The 16,734-nt window shown below is 38.2% G+C and overlaps 3 protein-coding genes across 7 annotated transcripts; 1 reads left to right on the top strand and 2 right to left on the bottom strand.

Moving 5' to 3' along the window:
- The first annotated feature begins 3,376 nt into the window (after window positions 1-3,376).
- LOC125187420 lies at window positions 3,377-4,366 on the top strand. Its single transcript, XM_048084011.1, has one exon. It carries the CDS (start codon window positions 3,532-3,534, stop codon window positions 4,240-4,242), a length of 711 nt encoding a protein of 236 aa, XP_047939968.1. The 5' UTR covers window positions 3,377-3,531; the 3' UTR covers window positions 4,243-4,366.
- On the bottom strand, window positions 4,306-9,748 carry LOC125187419 (mitogen-activated protein kinase kinase kinase YODA-like). 5 transcript variants are annotated; one of them, XM_048084008.1, is made up of 15 exons: window positions 9,318-9,740; window positions 8,795-9,196; window positions 8,598-8,682; window positions 8,406-8,468; window positions 8,052-8,212; window positions 7,881-7,956; window positions 7,582-7,641; window positions 7,402-7,509; window positions 6,986-7,222; window positions 6,615-6,697; window positions 6,343-6,475; window positions 5,892-5,974; window positions 5,585-5,717; window positions 4,928-5,010; window positions 4,306-4,771 (listed from the first exon to the last, which is right to left on the bottom strand). In XM_048084008.1, the coding sequence occupies exons 1-15, from the start codon at window positions 9,491-9,493 to the stop codon at window positions 4,528-4,530; spliced, it is 2,127 nt and encodes a 708-aa protein (XP_047939965.1). In that variant the 5' UTR covers window positions 9,494-9,740; the 3' UTR covers window positions 4,306-4,527. The 5 variants fall into 5 exon arrangements, 3 of the variants coding, with proteins under 3 accessions (XP_047939965.1, XP_047939966.1, XP_047939967.1); XM_048084010.1 differs by having other exon boundaries at window positions 4,633-4,771; window positions 4,945-5,010; window positions 9,318-9,748; XR_007170610.1 differs by having other exon boundaries at window positions 4,706-4,771; window positions 4,928-5,117; window positions 9,318-9,747.
- Window positions 9,749-11,053: 1,305 nt separating this feature from the next.
- LOC125186650 (silicon efflux transporter LSI3) lies at window positions 11,054-13,924 on the bottom strand. Its single transcript, XM_048083063.1, has 4 exons — window positions 13,754-13,924; window positions 12,142-13,466; window positions 11,869-12,058; window positions 11,054-11,460 (listed from the first exon to the last, which is right to left on the bottom strand). The coding sequence occupies exons 2-4, from the start codon at window positions 13,315-13,317 to the stop codon at window positions 11,195-11,197; spliced, it is 1,632 nt and encodes a 543-aa protein (XP_047939020.1). The 5' UTR covers window positions 13,318-13,466; window positions 13,754-13,924; the 3' UTR covers window positions 11,054-11,194.
- Between the last annotated feature and the right edge of the window lie 2,810 nt (window positions 13,925-16,734).

Here is a 16,734-nt window from a genome sequence, read left to right on the forward strand (position 1 = left end):
TCACACTCACCCTGACCAGTGCTCTCCCCCTGACCCCGAGGTTGGGTGTAGTAAAAATACTCGCTTTCAAGGAAATTACAATTTATGGTTGTTATAATCTTCCTAGACCCCGGGTGATAACAACGACAACCCTTTTGATTTATCCCGTACCCCAAGAAAACACATTTTAAAGCACATGCAGAAAATTTACTCCTTTCGTGTTTTGGCACATGCACATAAACCGAACAACCAAAGATTTTGAGCGGAAGAGTGAGGGGTGTAGGAATATCAGTTAGGGATGAAAGAATTTGTAAAGGGGTTTTCATACCTAATATTTTAGTAGGCAGCCGATTAATCAGGTAAACGGCAGTAGCAACTGCTTCTGGCCAGAGGAATTTAGGAACATTTGAGTCGAAGAAAAGGGCTCTTGTGACCTCTAAAATTATCCTATTTTTACGTTCAGCTACTCCGTTTTGTTCAGGAGTGTGGGGACAAGTAGTTTGGTGGACTAACCCCTTGTTTTTGAAAAAATATGTCATTTCCTTGTTAACAAATTCCCTACCATTATCGGATCTAAGGATTTTAATAGTGGTTTGGAATTGTGTTTGGACCATCGTGAAAAAAAGAGAAAATTTTTCAAAAACTTCAGATTTATTTTTTAGAAAATATACCCAAGTCAATCTAGTGCAATCATCCACAAAAATAAGAAAGTACTTGAAACCATGATCTCCTAAAATAGGAGCCGGACCCCAAACATCAGCATGCACTAGAGAAAAAATTGTCTCAACACGAGTATCACTTGATCTAAACGACTGTCTGTGGCTCTTTGCCAAAACGCAAGATTCACAAGTAATATCTTTAAAATGAGAAAATTTTGGAAAAAGCAATTTTAAATAACCCGAGGATGGATGCCCCAGTCTGCGGTGCCACAGCCAAGCTTCCCGATTTGCAGATCCGTGAGCAAGCATTGCGGTGCCACCTTGTTGAGCAAACTCATCCACATAATAGAGGCCTTGACGCTCAGTGCCACGCCCAATTATCCTCCTCGTCCTGATATCCTGTAACACACAGAAGTTTGGATGCATCAGTAATGTACAATTTAATTCTTTCGTCACATGGCTAATAGACATGAGTTTATGGGACAGTTTAGGCACATAGAGACAATTTCTAAGTTTCAAAGTAGGTGAAATTTCAATGGTCCCACTTCCACCCACAACAGTTAGTTCCCAATCAACAGTTTGTATATGGCTTTTGATTGCTTCATCAAATTCAGAAAAATCATTTCTATCATAGGACATTATATCAGTAGCTCTGCAATAAAAAATCCACCCACTCTCCTTAGGATCAATTTTATTTTGGGCAAGACAAGCAATTCCAATATGTTCTAGGGGTGCAAAAGGATTAGGGCTCAAAAAGGATTTTTCAGATAATTTTGGGGTCATGTTTCGAATTTCCCTATTTTGAGGCCTTAATTGCGCATTTCTAGAATTATGAGGACTTAAATTATAACCATTCATGCCATGGGGTGTAATTTTAATATCACCAAACTTTGAAGGACCAAATTGAAAATCTAGATGAGGATTAGGTTCATTCAACCCTAACCCGATACCTCCAAAACAGGCGCCGCCTCCTTTCCTTTCTGCAAGCGCTGTCTTCTCCCGATTCCACCTCCGTCGTCGGTGGTTGTTGTTGTTGTTGATTTCGGCGTTGTTGTTGTTGTTGTTGATTTCTGACCGTGAATCCTAGTCTCACTTGACCCGATGATGAGCCATCGTTAGTTGCGCCGGTTTGGTGATCGGAGTCTGTTGCCGGCATGATTTTTAGCCGTGTAGCCTCTCTTTTCACTAAGCCGTACGCGGTCTCGGCTGAGGGCAGCGGGGCTTCCTTAAGAACGTCCCTCCGAATTCCGTCATATCTCGAGTTTAGTCCAGTCAGGAATTTGAACAACTTCCGGGTTCCCACATATGTCCGGAGTTGGCTGATTCCCTTATCGCAGCAGTCCACTGGCTGGTGTTGGCATCGATTGATCTCGATCCAGATGCCGTGAAGCTGCCTCCAGTACGTTTCGAGGCTCTGTTCTCCTTGTACAATCTTCCCGGCCCTCTCTTCCAAATCGTAGAGTAAATATGGGTCGGTAGTACTCTCGAACGTGGTTTGTAGGCTTTCCCACAAAGCCTGTGCAGTTTGATGATGTGCAAAATCGACAACAATTTCAGTTTCAACGTTGTCGATTATCCACGAGAATACAATCATGTCAACTTCCTCCCAATTTGAGTAGCCCCGCATTCCAGGTTCCAGAGGAGGCGGGATACCGGTGATGTATTGATTTGCTCACCTCCATACAATTGCCACCCTTATCAGCCGTTTCCATAGGAAGTAATTCGTCCCGTTAAGTTTAACGGCTAGAGTAACATTCTTGCTCATCTTGATTCGTGCATCTTCAATATTTGGTTTTTCTTCCTCGTTGTCTGACATTTTTTCGTGTAGGTTGGAAAAAACGCCTTCTTGGTCGGGAAAGGTATTTAGGCTATGATGATATTTTTCTGAGCCTTTGCTCTGATACCATGATAGAAATCCATGGGTTCCATCCTAAAACCAATTGGTGATAGAGGAGGGCCCATGAGACTTATATACTGATTTCAGTTCTCTTTGTACACCGATGTGGGATAGTTCTTATATTATCTTTTTAGTTTCAATTGCCAACACCCTCCCTCAAACCCTTCAAGGTGAACCTTGGAGGGGTTGGACTTTTTTTCTTCTAATCGGTTGGACGATTGGCCCAATTTTTTTTCCGATCGGTTGGACCACTGGCCCAAATTTTAAGCCCAGATATACTGCTGGGTCAGTCATTTTTTTCGGTTTCAGCCCAGATATACTGCTAGATCAGTTAAATTTGACCCACAATCGGCGACCCACTCTGATACCATGTTGAAAGATCGATAAATTATTCATTCAACTTGCTTGCATATTCAACTTTGTACATGCCTTTAAATAGGCTAGAGAAAACTATTAACAAGGCAAGATTTGCCCTAATTCCTAAAATAAGAGAGTATATCATGTTGCCTAATTTACATGATTTCTCCCATTCTTTTCCTTCTAAATTGATTTCTTGATTTCTTTCCCACAGACATCTATTCAAATTCTTCACCTCACCGCTTGAGTGTAAGAAACAGAGAGTTAATAGGGCCACGTTTAAAAAGAAAAAAAGTATTGTATATATTCCGTAATAGTTAAAACTTAAAACATTTTTGGATACAAAATACTAAAAAAAAGTGATGTTTAGTGTGTGAACAAAAAGATGAATAAAATAAGAAATTTTTTTGATTTATGTTTATATTCATGATATGGATGAAAAAAATGAATCCATATGAGAAATTGCTCAACTAGTGCCGCGTATACCTCAATTTTTGCTCAACTACTGCCGCGTATTCCCTCCCAAAAAACTCTCCCCTCCATGGAAAACACTAACCTCTCTTTCCGGATAACAATAATTTCCATTTTCCATTCACAATCAAAGTTTTGAATCAGATTACACACACACACACACAAATCATGTCAGGCGGAATCGGCCCAACCGGCGACATCACCCTCCCCAACGACGACGACCACAACCACAACCACCCCGAACCCGCCGGCAAACCCTTACCGCTCTTCACCTTCCGCCAGCTCAACTGCCTCGCCGTCGCCGTCGTCCTCTCCGCCAGCGGCATGGTCAGCCCCGAGAACCTAGCCTTCGTCCTCTTCTCCCTCATCTACATCCACTTCATCGCCAAATTCGCCTTCCCCGCCGCCTCCGCCCGCCCCGATCCCCCCGTCTTCGGCGAGACCAACCGCCTCCTCAGCCTCTACGTCGCCGTGGCCGCCGTGATCGGCCTCTTCCTCCCGATCGCCTACATCTTCGAGGGCGTTTTCGAGGGCGACAAGGCCGGGATCAAGGCCGCCGCGCCGCACGTCTTCCTCCTCGCCAGCCAGGTCTTCATGGAGGGGCTCACCTTCTCCAGCCGCTTCTCGCTGCCGATCCGCGTTTTCGTGCCGGTTTTTTACAATTCGCGGCGGATCTTCACCATCGTGGATTGGCTGAGGAGCGAGATCTGGAAGGCGGAGGAGGGGACTCTCAGATCTAGAAGGCTGTATGTAGGGAGAGGTCTCGCCATTGCAAACATGGCGTTTTGGAGCTTCAATTTGTTTGGCTTTTTGCTCCCTGTTTATCTGCCTAGGGCTTTTAGGATTTATTATCAATCATCTCACAACAAAATTAATTAGTAACTATGTCTAATGTCATTTCCATGTAGATTTGTTTGGATCTATTTGGTTGTATTTGGCGTATGTATACAAATGTTAAAAGTTCATGTATTTAGATGCAAAATACTAATCTTTTTAATGATAATTGTAGTCCTATTTAGTTTGCTCTATATATTTCAAAATTGGTATCATCACCCTCTCTCCTCAGACAAGTGCTACATCTGCATTCATTTCACCCTATATCTTCCTTCTCAACCCCACGTCCCCACTTGATATGAATCTTGAGTTTCTCAATTATTCTGGGAATCATGAGAATTTAAACACTGCTTGGAGAATGTTGGGGTCCCAATAAGAGGGGGACTTTGAAGAAGTATCGCCTTGTTTCAACCACGTCGTTTGATAAAGAGGAGGCTGGATCATTACCATGGACGGGCTGGATTTGGCAGGAGGAGACTTTGGCTGTATAAATTGTTGAGGTGATGATGGATGCAAAAGCGGACTCCCGACTGGAGAGACGGGGGCCGAAACATACCTTGGAGTATAGATATCACTGCAGAGAGAGTGAGAGGTTAAGGAATAACTAATAAGGCCAATCAATGAAAATTGCATTCAAACACTCGGTGTTTCATTATACTGTATTTGCTATTGCTGCATTGTACTAGTTGCAAAAAAGATTGTACAAAAAGCACCGGAGATGAAAGAATACCTCGACCGGGAACTAACCGTTGAGGAGTGGAGAACAACTTTCCTTGAATCCAACAGATGATGGCTTCTAACACAATCAGTGTCCTGTAACGTTGAGAATTTACTCTGAGGGGTGTTCAGTTTGCAAGGTTGTATCCGAGATTAAATTTGTTGTGTGTTTGGTTCATGAGATTCAACCCCAGAACTCAATCCTAGATGGATAATCATAGGATAATTAGTCATAGCTAACCCCCTATGACTAAAATAATCTCACAACTCAATCCTAGATTGTATCTTGTAATTATTTTATCTTGCAAACCGAACACCCCCTGATAATCTTTCAGAAAACATTACAATGTATCTTTGCAGGCATAGCACTCAAGGCTAATGTGAAGCTCAAATACAAACTAATGACATTTAAGGTGACATTATCTGTTTCACCTTTTAATATGTCAGGGCGAAAAGCAATTAAGAATAAAACGAGTGATGTAGTATGAGATGCATCTTATCAGTTTCACATTATTGAGTGCCAGACAGTATAGAGGTTTTATTAAGACCTCTGACAGCATCATATGAAAAATAAAGTGACTTTGATAGATTTGAAGCGAACTATTGTATCCAGAAGATAAACACAAAAGTGCACATCTTAAAGCGAGCCATTAGAGCTATAAAATGGTACCTCCAACTTCATAGCATTTGTGACCATAGGAGGAAACTTTGGTTGTATAAATTGTCGAGGTGATGATGGATGCAAAAGTGGACTCCCAACTGGAGAGACAGGGGCCGAAACATACCTTGGAGTATAGATATCACTGCAGAGAGAGAGAGAGAGAGAGAGAGAGAGAGAGAGACAGAGAGACAGAGAGAGCTTTAGGCCTACAATGAAAACTGCATTCAAACACTCAACATTTCATTGTTATTTGCTATTGCTGCATTGTACTAGTTGCAAAAAGATTGTACAAAAAGCACTGGAGATGAAAGAATACCTCGACCGAAAATTAGCCATGGAGGAGTGGAGAACAACTTTCCCTGAATCCAACAGATGAAGACTTCTACCACAATTACTGTCCTGTAACGTTCAGAATTTACTCTGATAAGCTTTCAGAAAACATCACAAAATATACTAGCGTTCACAGGCAGGGTCAAGGGTAATGTGCATTTCAAGCTCAACTGCAAACTAGTGATATTATCTGTTTCACCCTTTTATGTATCAGGCCTAAAGCAATTAAGAATGAAACGTGTGGAAGTATTATGAGATGCATCTTATCAGATTCACACCATTGAGTGCCAGGCACTATAGAGGTTTTATTAAGACCTCTGACATTATCAGATGAAAAATAAAGTGACTTTGATAGATTTGAAGAGAACTATTATATCCAGAAGATAAACACAAACGTGCACGTCTTAAAGCGAGCCATTAGAGCTATAAAATGGTACCTCCGACTTCATAGCATTTGTGACCATAGGAGGAAACTTCGGCTGTATAAATTGTTGAGGTGATGATGGATGCAAAAGTGGACTCCCAACTGGAGAGACAGGGGCCGAAACATACCTTGGAGTATAGATATCACTGCAGAGAGAGAGAGAGAGAGAGAGAGAGAGAGAGAGAGAAGTTAAGGCCTACAATGAAAACTGCATTCAAACACTCAGTGTTTCATTGATATTTGATATTGCTGCATTTTACTAGTTGCAAAAAGATGAAAGATTACCTCGACCGAAAACTAGCCATGGAGGAGTGAAGAACAACTTTCCCTGAATCCAACAGATGAAGACTTCTACTACAATTACTGTCCTGTAAAGTTGAGAATTTACTCTGATAAGCTTTCAGAAAACATCACAAAATATACTAGTCTTCGCAGGCATGGTCAAGGCTAATGTGCATTTCAAGCTCAACTACAAACTAATGATATTTACAGTGACATTATCTGTTTCACCCTTTTATGTGTCAGGCCTAAAGCAATTAAGAATGAAAAGTGTGGAACTAGTATGAGATGCATCTTATCAGATTCACACCATTGAGTGCCAGGCACTATAAGGGTTTTCTAAGACCTCTGCCATTAGAGTGGTAAAATGGTAGTACCTCCGACTTCACACCATTTGTGACCACAGAATGACCTGAAGACCGAGAAGCCAACATATGTTTTCTTAAGGGAGATGAACTTTTCACAAAAGGGTGCTCCAATAGTTGAGAAGCGCTAGCACGATGTAGGGGATCCAACTGTAAGCAACACCTCAGGAAGTCCTTACATACATCTGAGAGGTGATCTGGAATTGTTGGAAGCTCATTTTGACAAGAAACCTTGAACATGGCCATGACCTAATGTCCACAGAAACAGAATGTTAAACTAAAGAAAGTTTATTTATAGGTATCTGTCACAGAAAGAACTTATTATGACTTTTAAAGAGTTCAATACATATATCTTTCATCCCAGCACAAGCATACATCCAAGAAACAAAAAAAAAAGAAAGGAAAATGTTACTATCTGAAACACACACCCCTTTGTATTGGCTTAGAGGTGGCTTCGATGTAGCCATCTCCAGAACAGTGCATCCAAGACTCCATATATCGCTAGCTGGTTTACGCACATTTGAGTTCATAATAACCTAGAAAAAAACTTATAAGAAATATATGCATCACAAGGCCTTATGTCGTGGAAGATTAAGAAATAAATATACCTCAGGTGCCATCCAGTAAGGGCTATCCATAAGAGATGATGAATTGGATCTCCCAACAATCTACAAAAGCACTTGTTTGAATAAAAAGTTTACCATCGCAATATACAGTGAATTACTTAATTATCAATATATACCAACCAAAAGATGACAATAGCATCAAGCTCAAGACAACACATCATAAGTTTTGCTATCATGCAATGATGCAAATCAAGCCCAACTAGCTGTTGAAATTACCAGTCTTGATGGAGGAGGTCTTTGGCATATTTAGATTGATTTTTCATGCACATAGTGATACTTACATTCATTTCAATGACGAAGTTGGACAACTTAGCTGCGCCATTTGGATCCACAAGTATGGAGGCTGCTTTAATATTCCTGCAACACATGCACCCGTAAGGTACTACGATCTACAAATCATGTTCAAATATGGAAGTAGGAATTGCTTGCAGAAGCAGCGTAATCATGTCTACCCGTGTACAATATGTTCGGAGTGCAAGTATGCGAGCCCTGCTAAAATCTGCTGAGTATAGTTTCGTATTGCCGATTCTCCTAATTTTCCATATTCTTGGAGAATCGCATGGATTGAGCCACCAGATACGTATTCTAAATATACATAGAAGTTATCACCCGCCTGACCAATGAAATAGTTTAATGTCAACCAAAGTACAAGATAATCTCCAGAAAAACAGCAATAGTTTTGGATTTCATGATTAGCAAATGATCATACACAAATATTTACAGTAAATGAATTGCAACAGATTAAAATGTAGCCAAGTTTGCAGCATTATGAAAGGAACAGTTAAAACTGCCAGAGTAACACTAACCACTTCAGATCCAAAATACTGCACAACGTTTGGGTGCTTCATGCGGCTCAAGAGAGAAATATCCTACAAGAAACTAAATCATTACAAATTCACAAGCAATTCCACATTTCAGCAAGTGCAAAAAAGGTAAGCAAGCCTCATACATATAGCACGAAAACAATCCTCATCACAGATAGTAGCCTGAAAACCTACTTTTTCCATCATCCGTGCATCTCGCCTCACGTCTGCATTAGGCAACAAACGAGCCTCCTTGATAGCACACATTTCACCTTTTTCACTACAAACAGAAAACAACCAACTAAATCAAGAAAAAACAACTTCACTAATAGTAGAATTAAGGCAATCAACAAACTCAATGTGTTTCTCTATAAAAAGAGAGCACCGTGCACCTATTAAAACCAAGATATACGTTTCCTAATGTGCTTCTACCGATCAACTTCCCCTTTTTCCAAGTGCTCTTAACACTCTCATCTCTTTTAGGAGTACATGGAGGTGCCGGAGGCGATTTTGCAGGTGGAATTGTTGGAGACACAGGTGGAGATCTGGACGTTGCACCTGGCGGAAGAGGCAATGGATAACTTCGTTGCTTCGTCTCTGACATAGAATACAACCCTCCACTTCTTGGGCTAATACTAGGACTCGTAGTCCTTGGACTAACTCTCCAGTGACATTCTGAGATACTATAACCAACATCTTGCAATCGAAATTCCGGCACTTGAATCTTTAAATCCCGTTTCCTAGCTGGTTTTGATGAAGTACTAACAGTTTTGATAGGTTCCTCAACATGAATCCTTGAGCACAAAAGGGGCGAAAACATAAACATAAACAAGAAAAAGGTGATTATATGCGAACAACACAGCACGAAATCAACTAATTGATGATAAAACCAGCAATTGGAAATAAAATTGTGACCTCGGAAGAGATTTGGCGGCAAAGACGTCGTCAAGTGAAGAGGTCAATTTGCAGAAACTAAAGCCGGATGAATCGGAGCTGATGCTGGCTGAATCGGAATTGAATAACTGCCAAAGCTGCTCCTTCTTCAAAACAGCAGCCACCAGTTTCTCCCAATTGTCGTAGATCGCCGACATCTCTCACCCCTACCACATTCAACGCAGATGCAGTTGGAGTACTGTATGTTTTGGAATTCTAACGCGGAAATGCAAGTCAATTTTCGCCTCTGGTGACGTAAGAACTCCATTTGCTTTGCAATTTCAAGGTAATGTACGATTTGATGAGACACAACAGTCAAATCAAACGAAAACGAATTGAAAATGACATCTGCCATTTTTTTAAAAAATTGGTAGAACAAATTTTCAAAACAAGAAGACGTGTGAGAGTTACAAGACTCCCTCCATATGGCAGCTCGACGCAAGCAGACTCTATCCATTTTCTATGGTGATTTTCCGCTTGGAAGTAATTGAATGTTACAAGTGTCATGAGTTCATTAGTACTAGGACAAGACTCTAGGGAATAATTGAACCCAATTAGACTAACAACATAAGAAACGCATAATCTATCATGCATCAACCAAATATTAAGACCCAAGAAGGAATTCTAAAACATGGACATCTTTATGAAAATTGTATACGAAATGTGGCAGAAAGTCAAGCAGCAAAATTTCCTTTCATGTGCACACGACGGAGCACCATAGAGTTAAACTCATGCAACAAACTCTGCATTTTCGGTACTATAGATCGCCAATTGATGGTCACTTCAAAGTTTTCCACAATCATGGACACACCAATGAAACTATCACTCTCAACCTCCAACTTTCAAATACTCATATTCTTTGCCAACTGTAGCCCATGAAATAAGCATCGAATTTTGACAGTCAAAATAGAACACATTGCAACAAAATCATACCTCCAAGTTCCTGTAGTATCACAGATGAGACCATCACCAAAAGCATGTCCTGATCCTCTCTCTAGTGATGTATCAGTATTGAGCTTAAGAATACCCGGCAAAGAGGACCGCCAACTAACAAAAGTGGATTAGTCGAGCTACTCCAGAGACTGTATCGTTTGCCGTTTTAGCCTTTTAATAATACTCCATCTCAGCAGTTCTCTTCTGCTTCTGCCATTAAAATTCTTCATCCACACATTATTACCAAATTTAAATCCATAGCATTTAAATTATTACAACAAAGTTATATAACTAACTAAAATTTAATTGAATTTTATAATTTAAATGACTATTATCCATTTATTTAAAATTTCAACATATATTTAAACAAATATGTTGATTTCCTAGAAAAAAAATCATAAAATGAATTGTTTATGGCATTGCAAACTTTTATTCTTATATGATCACTTCTTCTTTTTCACAAAATTATTACTTTCAAAATTATGTAGCAATATTCTTATGGAATAATCAGTATGATTCAAAGTTTAGAAATAGTATCTTTACAAAAATAACTTATGGATTAAATTTACTCAATATCAATTTATAAAATTATCATATAATTGTCTATAGAAATTGCTTATAAAGGGTTATATAGTATTCTCTCTATCCCTCAACCAGTCATCCACTAACACTACTTTATTCATTTTTCTCTTTTCTCTCTTGCTTTACAATAAAGCAATTTCGTATTAAAGTGTTCCATCCTCATGTTCATATTTGTTTCATATTTGTAAAGGAAGGACGAAGTATTCATTAAAATTGATATTGATCATGCCCTTGTTAAATGAATAATGATACCAGTTTACTTGCGAATATCAATCAATTAATTGAATTATTACATTTTTAACATCAACTATAAACGCAATTCTTTGTAAAATAAAATGTGTGCATCATCCTCTCAAGAGGATCAAGCCAATAGCCGTGACGATGATGGTGGAGGGAACCCCGAATTTCAGATGATTCCAGAAGGATAAGTTGTAGCCGAAGTGCTGAGCACGACGAGCCTGCTCGCACACGATCAAGTTGGCTGCTGATCCCAGCAGGGAAAGGTTCCCAGCCACCGTGCTCACCCACGCCAACATCAGCCACGCCTTCTTCTCACTCGATGGAGATATTGCCGCTGCTGATGCTGCCACTCGAGCACCTAATAGCAGCACTGCAAACACCACACGATCCATCGTATGAATTCTACATCTTGCTCGCGCATTATTTAACAAATACGGAGTATACCATAAGCTTTTTTGCTATGGATGATAACATTGTACTAATATACTATGCTTCACCCTCTTAACATAAATTAAAATACTAAAGTACCATAATTTCACTCTTCTACTATAATCTATATATGCAGAAGATAATTTGATAATGTAACCAAACATAATATGGATAAGTTATACACATCACAAGACACCTCAGTAAAAAATTACCAAGTTATCTATGGTGTCATGATGATCTGATTATTGAACATAAAATGTTTGTTACTTAGATAGATGTTGGTAACATTTTTGTTTTTATGGGATTCATGTCACGAAATATATAGTAGTAACGTAGAGAGGCGGCTCACCTGTAGGTACATTAGAAGCCAGATTGGAGAGGACAACTATAACAGCAGCTAAAACTGCTACTCCACTAGCGTGATCTATTTTTGTGTAAGGCTCCACGAATTCCCACAGTGCACTCGGGATCCCTGTTTTATTGAAGCCATCGACAGTAATAAACATTCCACAAAAGAATATCAGCAGCGAATACGACACCTGGATGACAAGAGAAGCTGTGTAAATGATCAATAAGGACTAACATTAGTATCTAGTGTGAAAAATCTCTAAACCGATATTACCTTTTCCAGACTAGGCCTGGCATCCTTAAAATCAAGAACAACGAGGGCGAGTGCAGCTGTGATTGCAGTCCACGACATATTCAGGCCGGCCAACAAAGATATCAGCATTCCCAAAGTGATGAGATAAACGCATGCCTTCCACAAGACTCTTTTCCACTTCTTTGGCAATCCTAGCCTTTCTTCTGCAAATGCTGCTGCAAAACTATGACACTCAACTTCGTTCACAAGATCATCCGAATCTCCAATCTCTTTCGAAGAATCTGATTTTCTGTTTGAATCAAATCGCGAACTAGGATCCCTTTCAATTTCAGATCTGCCCAAACTCGCCCTGTCGCTTAGCCCCTCAACTTGATCTATTTGACCATTCGGACCAGACAAATTACCACGATTCCTAAGGGTCGACTCCACATGATTCATCGTTTCCAAAGCAGAAGCGAACTCTTGGGAGTGAACTGAAGTGAGATGTGACATTGTTGCAGGTGAGAAGCGATGAGAAACCACATCATCCTCGCCAACAACTTCCGAAGCTACATCCTCTTCATCCTTTAGAATGGACAACAGCTTCCAATACATACATAGGAGGATCGAAGCATTGACACACACTCCCACTAGCATGGCAGGAAGGATACCAGACAAAAACGTGCCGAAAGTTATCCCACTTTGAACAGCTATAACCAAGTTCTGAGGATTCCCAATAGGAGTCGCGGAAGATCCAATATTAGCACTGGAGGCAAGGGCCAAAAGAAAGGGATGAGGCGGCAGATTATGCTGCCTTGCGATTTTCAGCACAAACTCGGTTAACACAACACACGACGTATCATTGGTGAAGAGGGCACTTGAAAGGGCAGAGATCAAGCAAATCCGACAGAGCAAGTCCTTGGCACCCTGGCTCTTCCACGCGAGCAATTTGCCTAAATACTGGAACATGTCAGCTCTCTCTAGATACACACTAACCACCATAGTTCCAAAGAGTAGCCCGAGAATCGGGAGATCAATGGCAGCATAGGCTTGATCAGGAGTCATGACTTGAAAGAGCACCATGAGCATGGCTCCGAGCAGGGATCCGGCTGTCCTACCAATCGGGAGGAACGGGACAGCCGGAAAAACAGCCAGAACCCAGAATATGGCAAATGCAATTGAGCCAAGAACCACTTTTACAGTAGGGGCCATAGCCATGGTTGTCAATTCAACAAACTTAATATACACTTGAGATCTTCAGCAATCAGTCACTTCATAAATTCATAGAAAGATTTGATCTTGACAAAACCCAAATCACATTCAATAATGATATGATGAGCAATGCAGTTCAGTGTTCACATGGAAGTCTGTAGAGACAGGAAAACAAGAATCAGAAACAATTATTTCATTAATTATACTTTAAGGCATAGTATTTCAACATTAAAAAAAAATACCCTAGCTTCTTGATTAAATCATCTCCCATCTATTATTAAGAGAGCAAGTAGACAAAGCAGCAGAGACACAGGAAACAAACATGCAAATTTTTGATGCAAATCAAAGCAAGCCAAATCCATAAACATATTTAATCATTGTTCAAGGCTGAAAAGGGGCAATAATTAACAGAATTACCAGAAAACTAAGTTTGTATATATACCTGGAGGAGAAAAGATTGACACTTTATGACAGAGAGATTCCAGCTCGAAAAGACAATCAGTAGTCTTTTTTGTGGGATTTTTGCAGCTTGTTTCTGACTGATGCAGTTGTGCTTTACTACTAGTATTTGACTAGGTAGATTCGGCCAATTTTGGAAATCAAGGGAAATGTAGTTTTTGGATGATGAAGTGAATGCGTGGACAAAAGCATTTGAAGACACGTCCTGTCACGTGATTACTCATGTAGTATTATACTAGTATGCTACTGTAGTATCCAACTTAATCCAATTTTATTACGAAATCTGCAAAAAGTAAGACTAAGAAAAACAACTACCACGTTGTGAATCCAATTTTATTACCTAAGAAATCCAACTACCCCCTTTCTTAAAAAATGGAACATTTTTTTTTTTTAAAATACTCCTATCTTCTAAAATAAAATAACACAACCCTCTCTATTTTTTTTATCTCTTTTACTTTATTCTTTTTTCATTAATTTACAAAACAACACTATATAAAATCTCCGACTGAAAAATAAATAGTATTTCATTTCTAATGCGACGGAGGGAGTAATTATTTATCTAATTTTACTTTTTCTTCTAGAATAATAAATCTAAATAATACTACTATTGTGCGATGATGTAATAACTCAAAATAGGGTTGAGTCATATCGTATTGAAACTGTCGAACCTTATACAGTACCGAAAATCTGGCACTCCATAATTAAAACAATGTCTTACTTAATTAAATTTTTGGTATATCGAATTTTAGGTATGACCAATTTTAATACGGACATATTGTAATGAGATTGGGTATGCCACACCACTGTTATGTCCGAAAAAAGCAGATAAATTTGTAAATGATATGGGTTTTAATTTGCAATTGCTAAATTGAGAGAGAGAGAGAGAGTAGTGTTAGTTGATTGTAAGGTCTACATTATTAGTGTCCAATTTTGGGGACGTCCAAAAATGGTAAAACTAGCCTATTTTTTAAGACGAGAAGGAGTAGTATTATTATATTATAAACTTATTTAATTTATAGTATCAAATATATAAACATATTAGTATATACTCCTTTCAACCGTCAAAACCTGACACATTTTGCTATTTTGGGATGTGCCATTTAATGACACATTTTTTTTTCAGTTTTAGTAAGTGAGCAACCTTCTCAACTAATTCATTCCACCCACATTCTACTATAAAATTAATATATAAAAATGAGATTTATTACTTTTTTACTCTTTCTTTATAGAACCAAACAATTCTTAAATTGGCGCACTTGAGTTTTTAGTTAGAGTGCATGATGTAATAATAGTTTTTAGTTAGAGTGCATTATCTTTCGTGGTTAAATTTATCATGAATATGATAGAGTGAAATTTTTCTCTCATTAAATTCTCCTTTCTTTTTCCATATCTAACGGTGAAAAAGAATTTCAACCTTAATGTGCCATGATAATATTTGCCTTCAAGGTAATATTATTTATCCTCATGATAATATTAAATCACACCTCTAACAATCATACAAACGCATTTCTTATTCTTCATTGATTGGACTGTATAAAATATGCTAATTTATGGATCAACTAACCATAAACTTTGAGATGAACCTAAGTCCACAAAACAGGCGTACTGAAATATACCTAAATATATATTTAAAAAATACTAATAATGAATCAGCAAAGATATTTTAATATCCACGGTCGGCTATTGGAATCAATTTGATTAATTAACCTAAGTTTGCGGTTTTGTCATCCCCGCCCACAATGTTTTATCAATTAATTTTCATTTCAGAGACAGCAAATATAGATAAAAATAAGATTATTATTATTATTATTATTATTATTATTATTATTATTATTGTTGTTGTTGTTGTTGTTGTTGTTTTTTTTTTTTTTTTAAAGTTAGAAAAGGATAATCACTGAAAAATAGTGGGAATCAAATATATTGCGATAAAACTATGTAGTCCCATTCAGAAAGTCCACTGAAGTTGACATATGTGTTGTAATAAATGACCTCAAATTAATTGTGATGCGTCTAGTATGCAATAATCTATTCATATCCATAATCAGTATCATACACTACCTACCCCGAACACAACTACTCACTCCTTCCTTCTGTACCCATTAAATATAGATTCTCTAGTACATTTTTCAAACGGTTCATAAGATAGTTCCATTTAATATTTATTATAATTAGTAATTAGATTCTACATTTCATAACTTATTCCACACTTAGTATAAAAAGTAGCACTCACGTTCCATTAACTTTTACTATTTATTTTATTTAACAAAATCAAACAATTTACTAAAATATATACCGTTCAAATATGAAATATTTAATGAGAATCAGATGGAGCAATAAAATACAATATCAACACACATTGATGTCTTATATTTTTCTTATAACAGACAAACTAGAATACAATTACCAGTTGAAGACTCAGAATTTCGACTTGAGGGGCCAAATTTCTATTAACAGTTATAGAGTGTTTTTAAATATTGCCTTATCAAAAGTTGTTGTGGCATAGGTGGTAAGAAGTTACGAGAGATGTAGATAGATGATGAGTGACAACCAATAAAAGAGTTCTAACAATAACTAGAGATACATTATAATGATTGTCGTTAAAAGTAGCATCACTGTAGAAAAAACCGTCATTGTCAGGAATTTATAAGATCAATTACACATGTGATAAACTCATTATTTTGTGGTTCTATTTTAGTAGATTGACGTGTTTATTCTTGAGTTTCATATTTGGAATTATGTTTTTACATCAATTATACACCAATTGATTGTTTTGATAAGTTTGTTGAGTTTTGAAGGGAAAAGAGGATAAAATGTTGATTCTTAATTAGCCTCTAAAGGATATCAATCTCTTCGTCTTCAAAAGAGCTCCATGCGAGTCGCCTCAATCAGAGTATCTTGTTATATTCAATCTCTTTGAGATTTTAGAAATCGTTAAAAGTTATAAACTTAACTTCTTAACTTCAT

Source organism: Salvia hispanica, chromosome 5 (genome assembly GCF_023119035.1).
Source record: "Salvia hispanica cultivar TCC Black 2014 chromosome 5, UniMelb_Shisp_WGS_1.0, whole genome shotgun sequence".
NCBI classification, from domain to species: Eukaryota; Viridiplantae; Streptophyta; class Magnoliopsida; order Lamiales; family Lamiaceae; genus Salvia; species Salvia hispanica.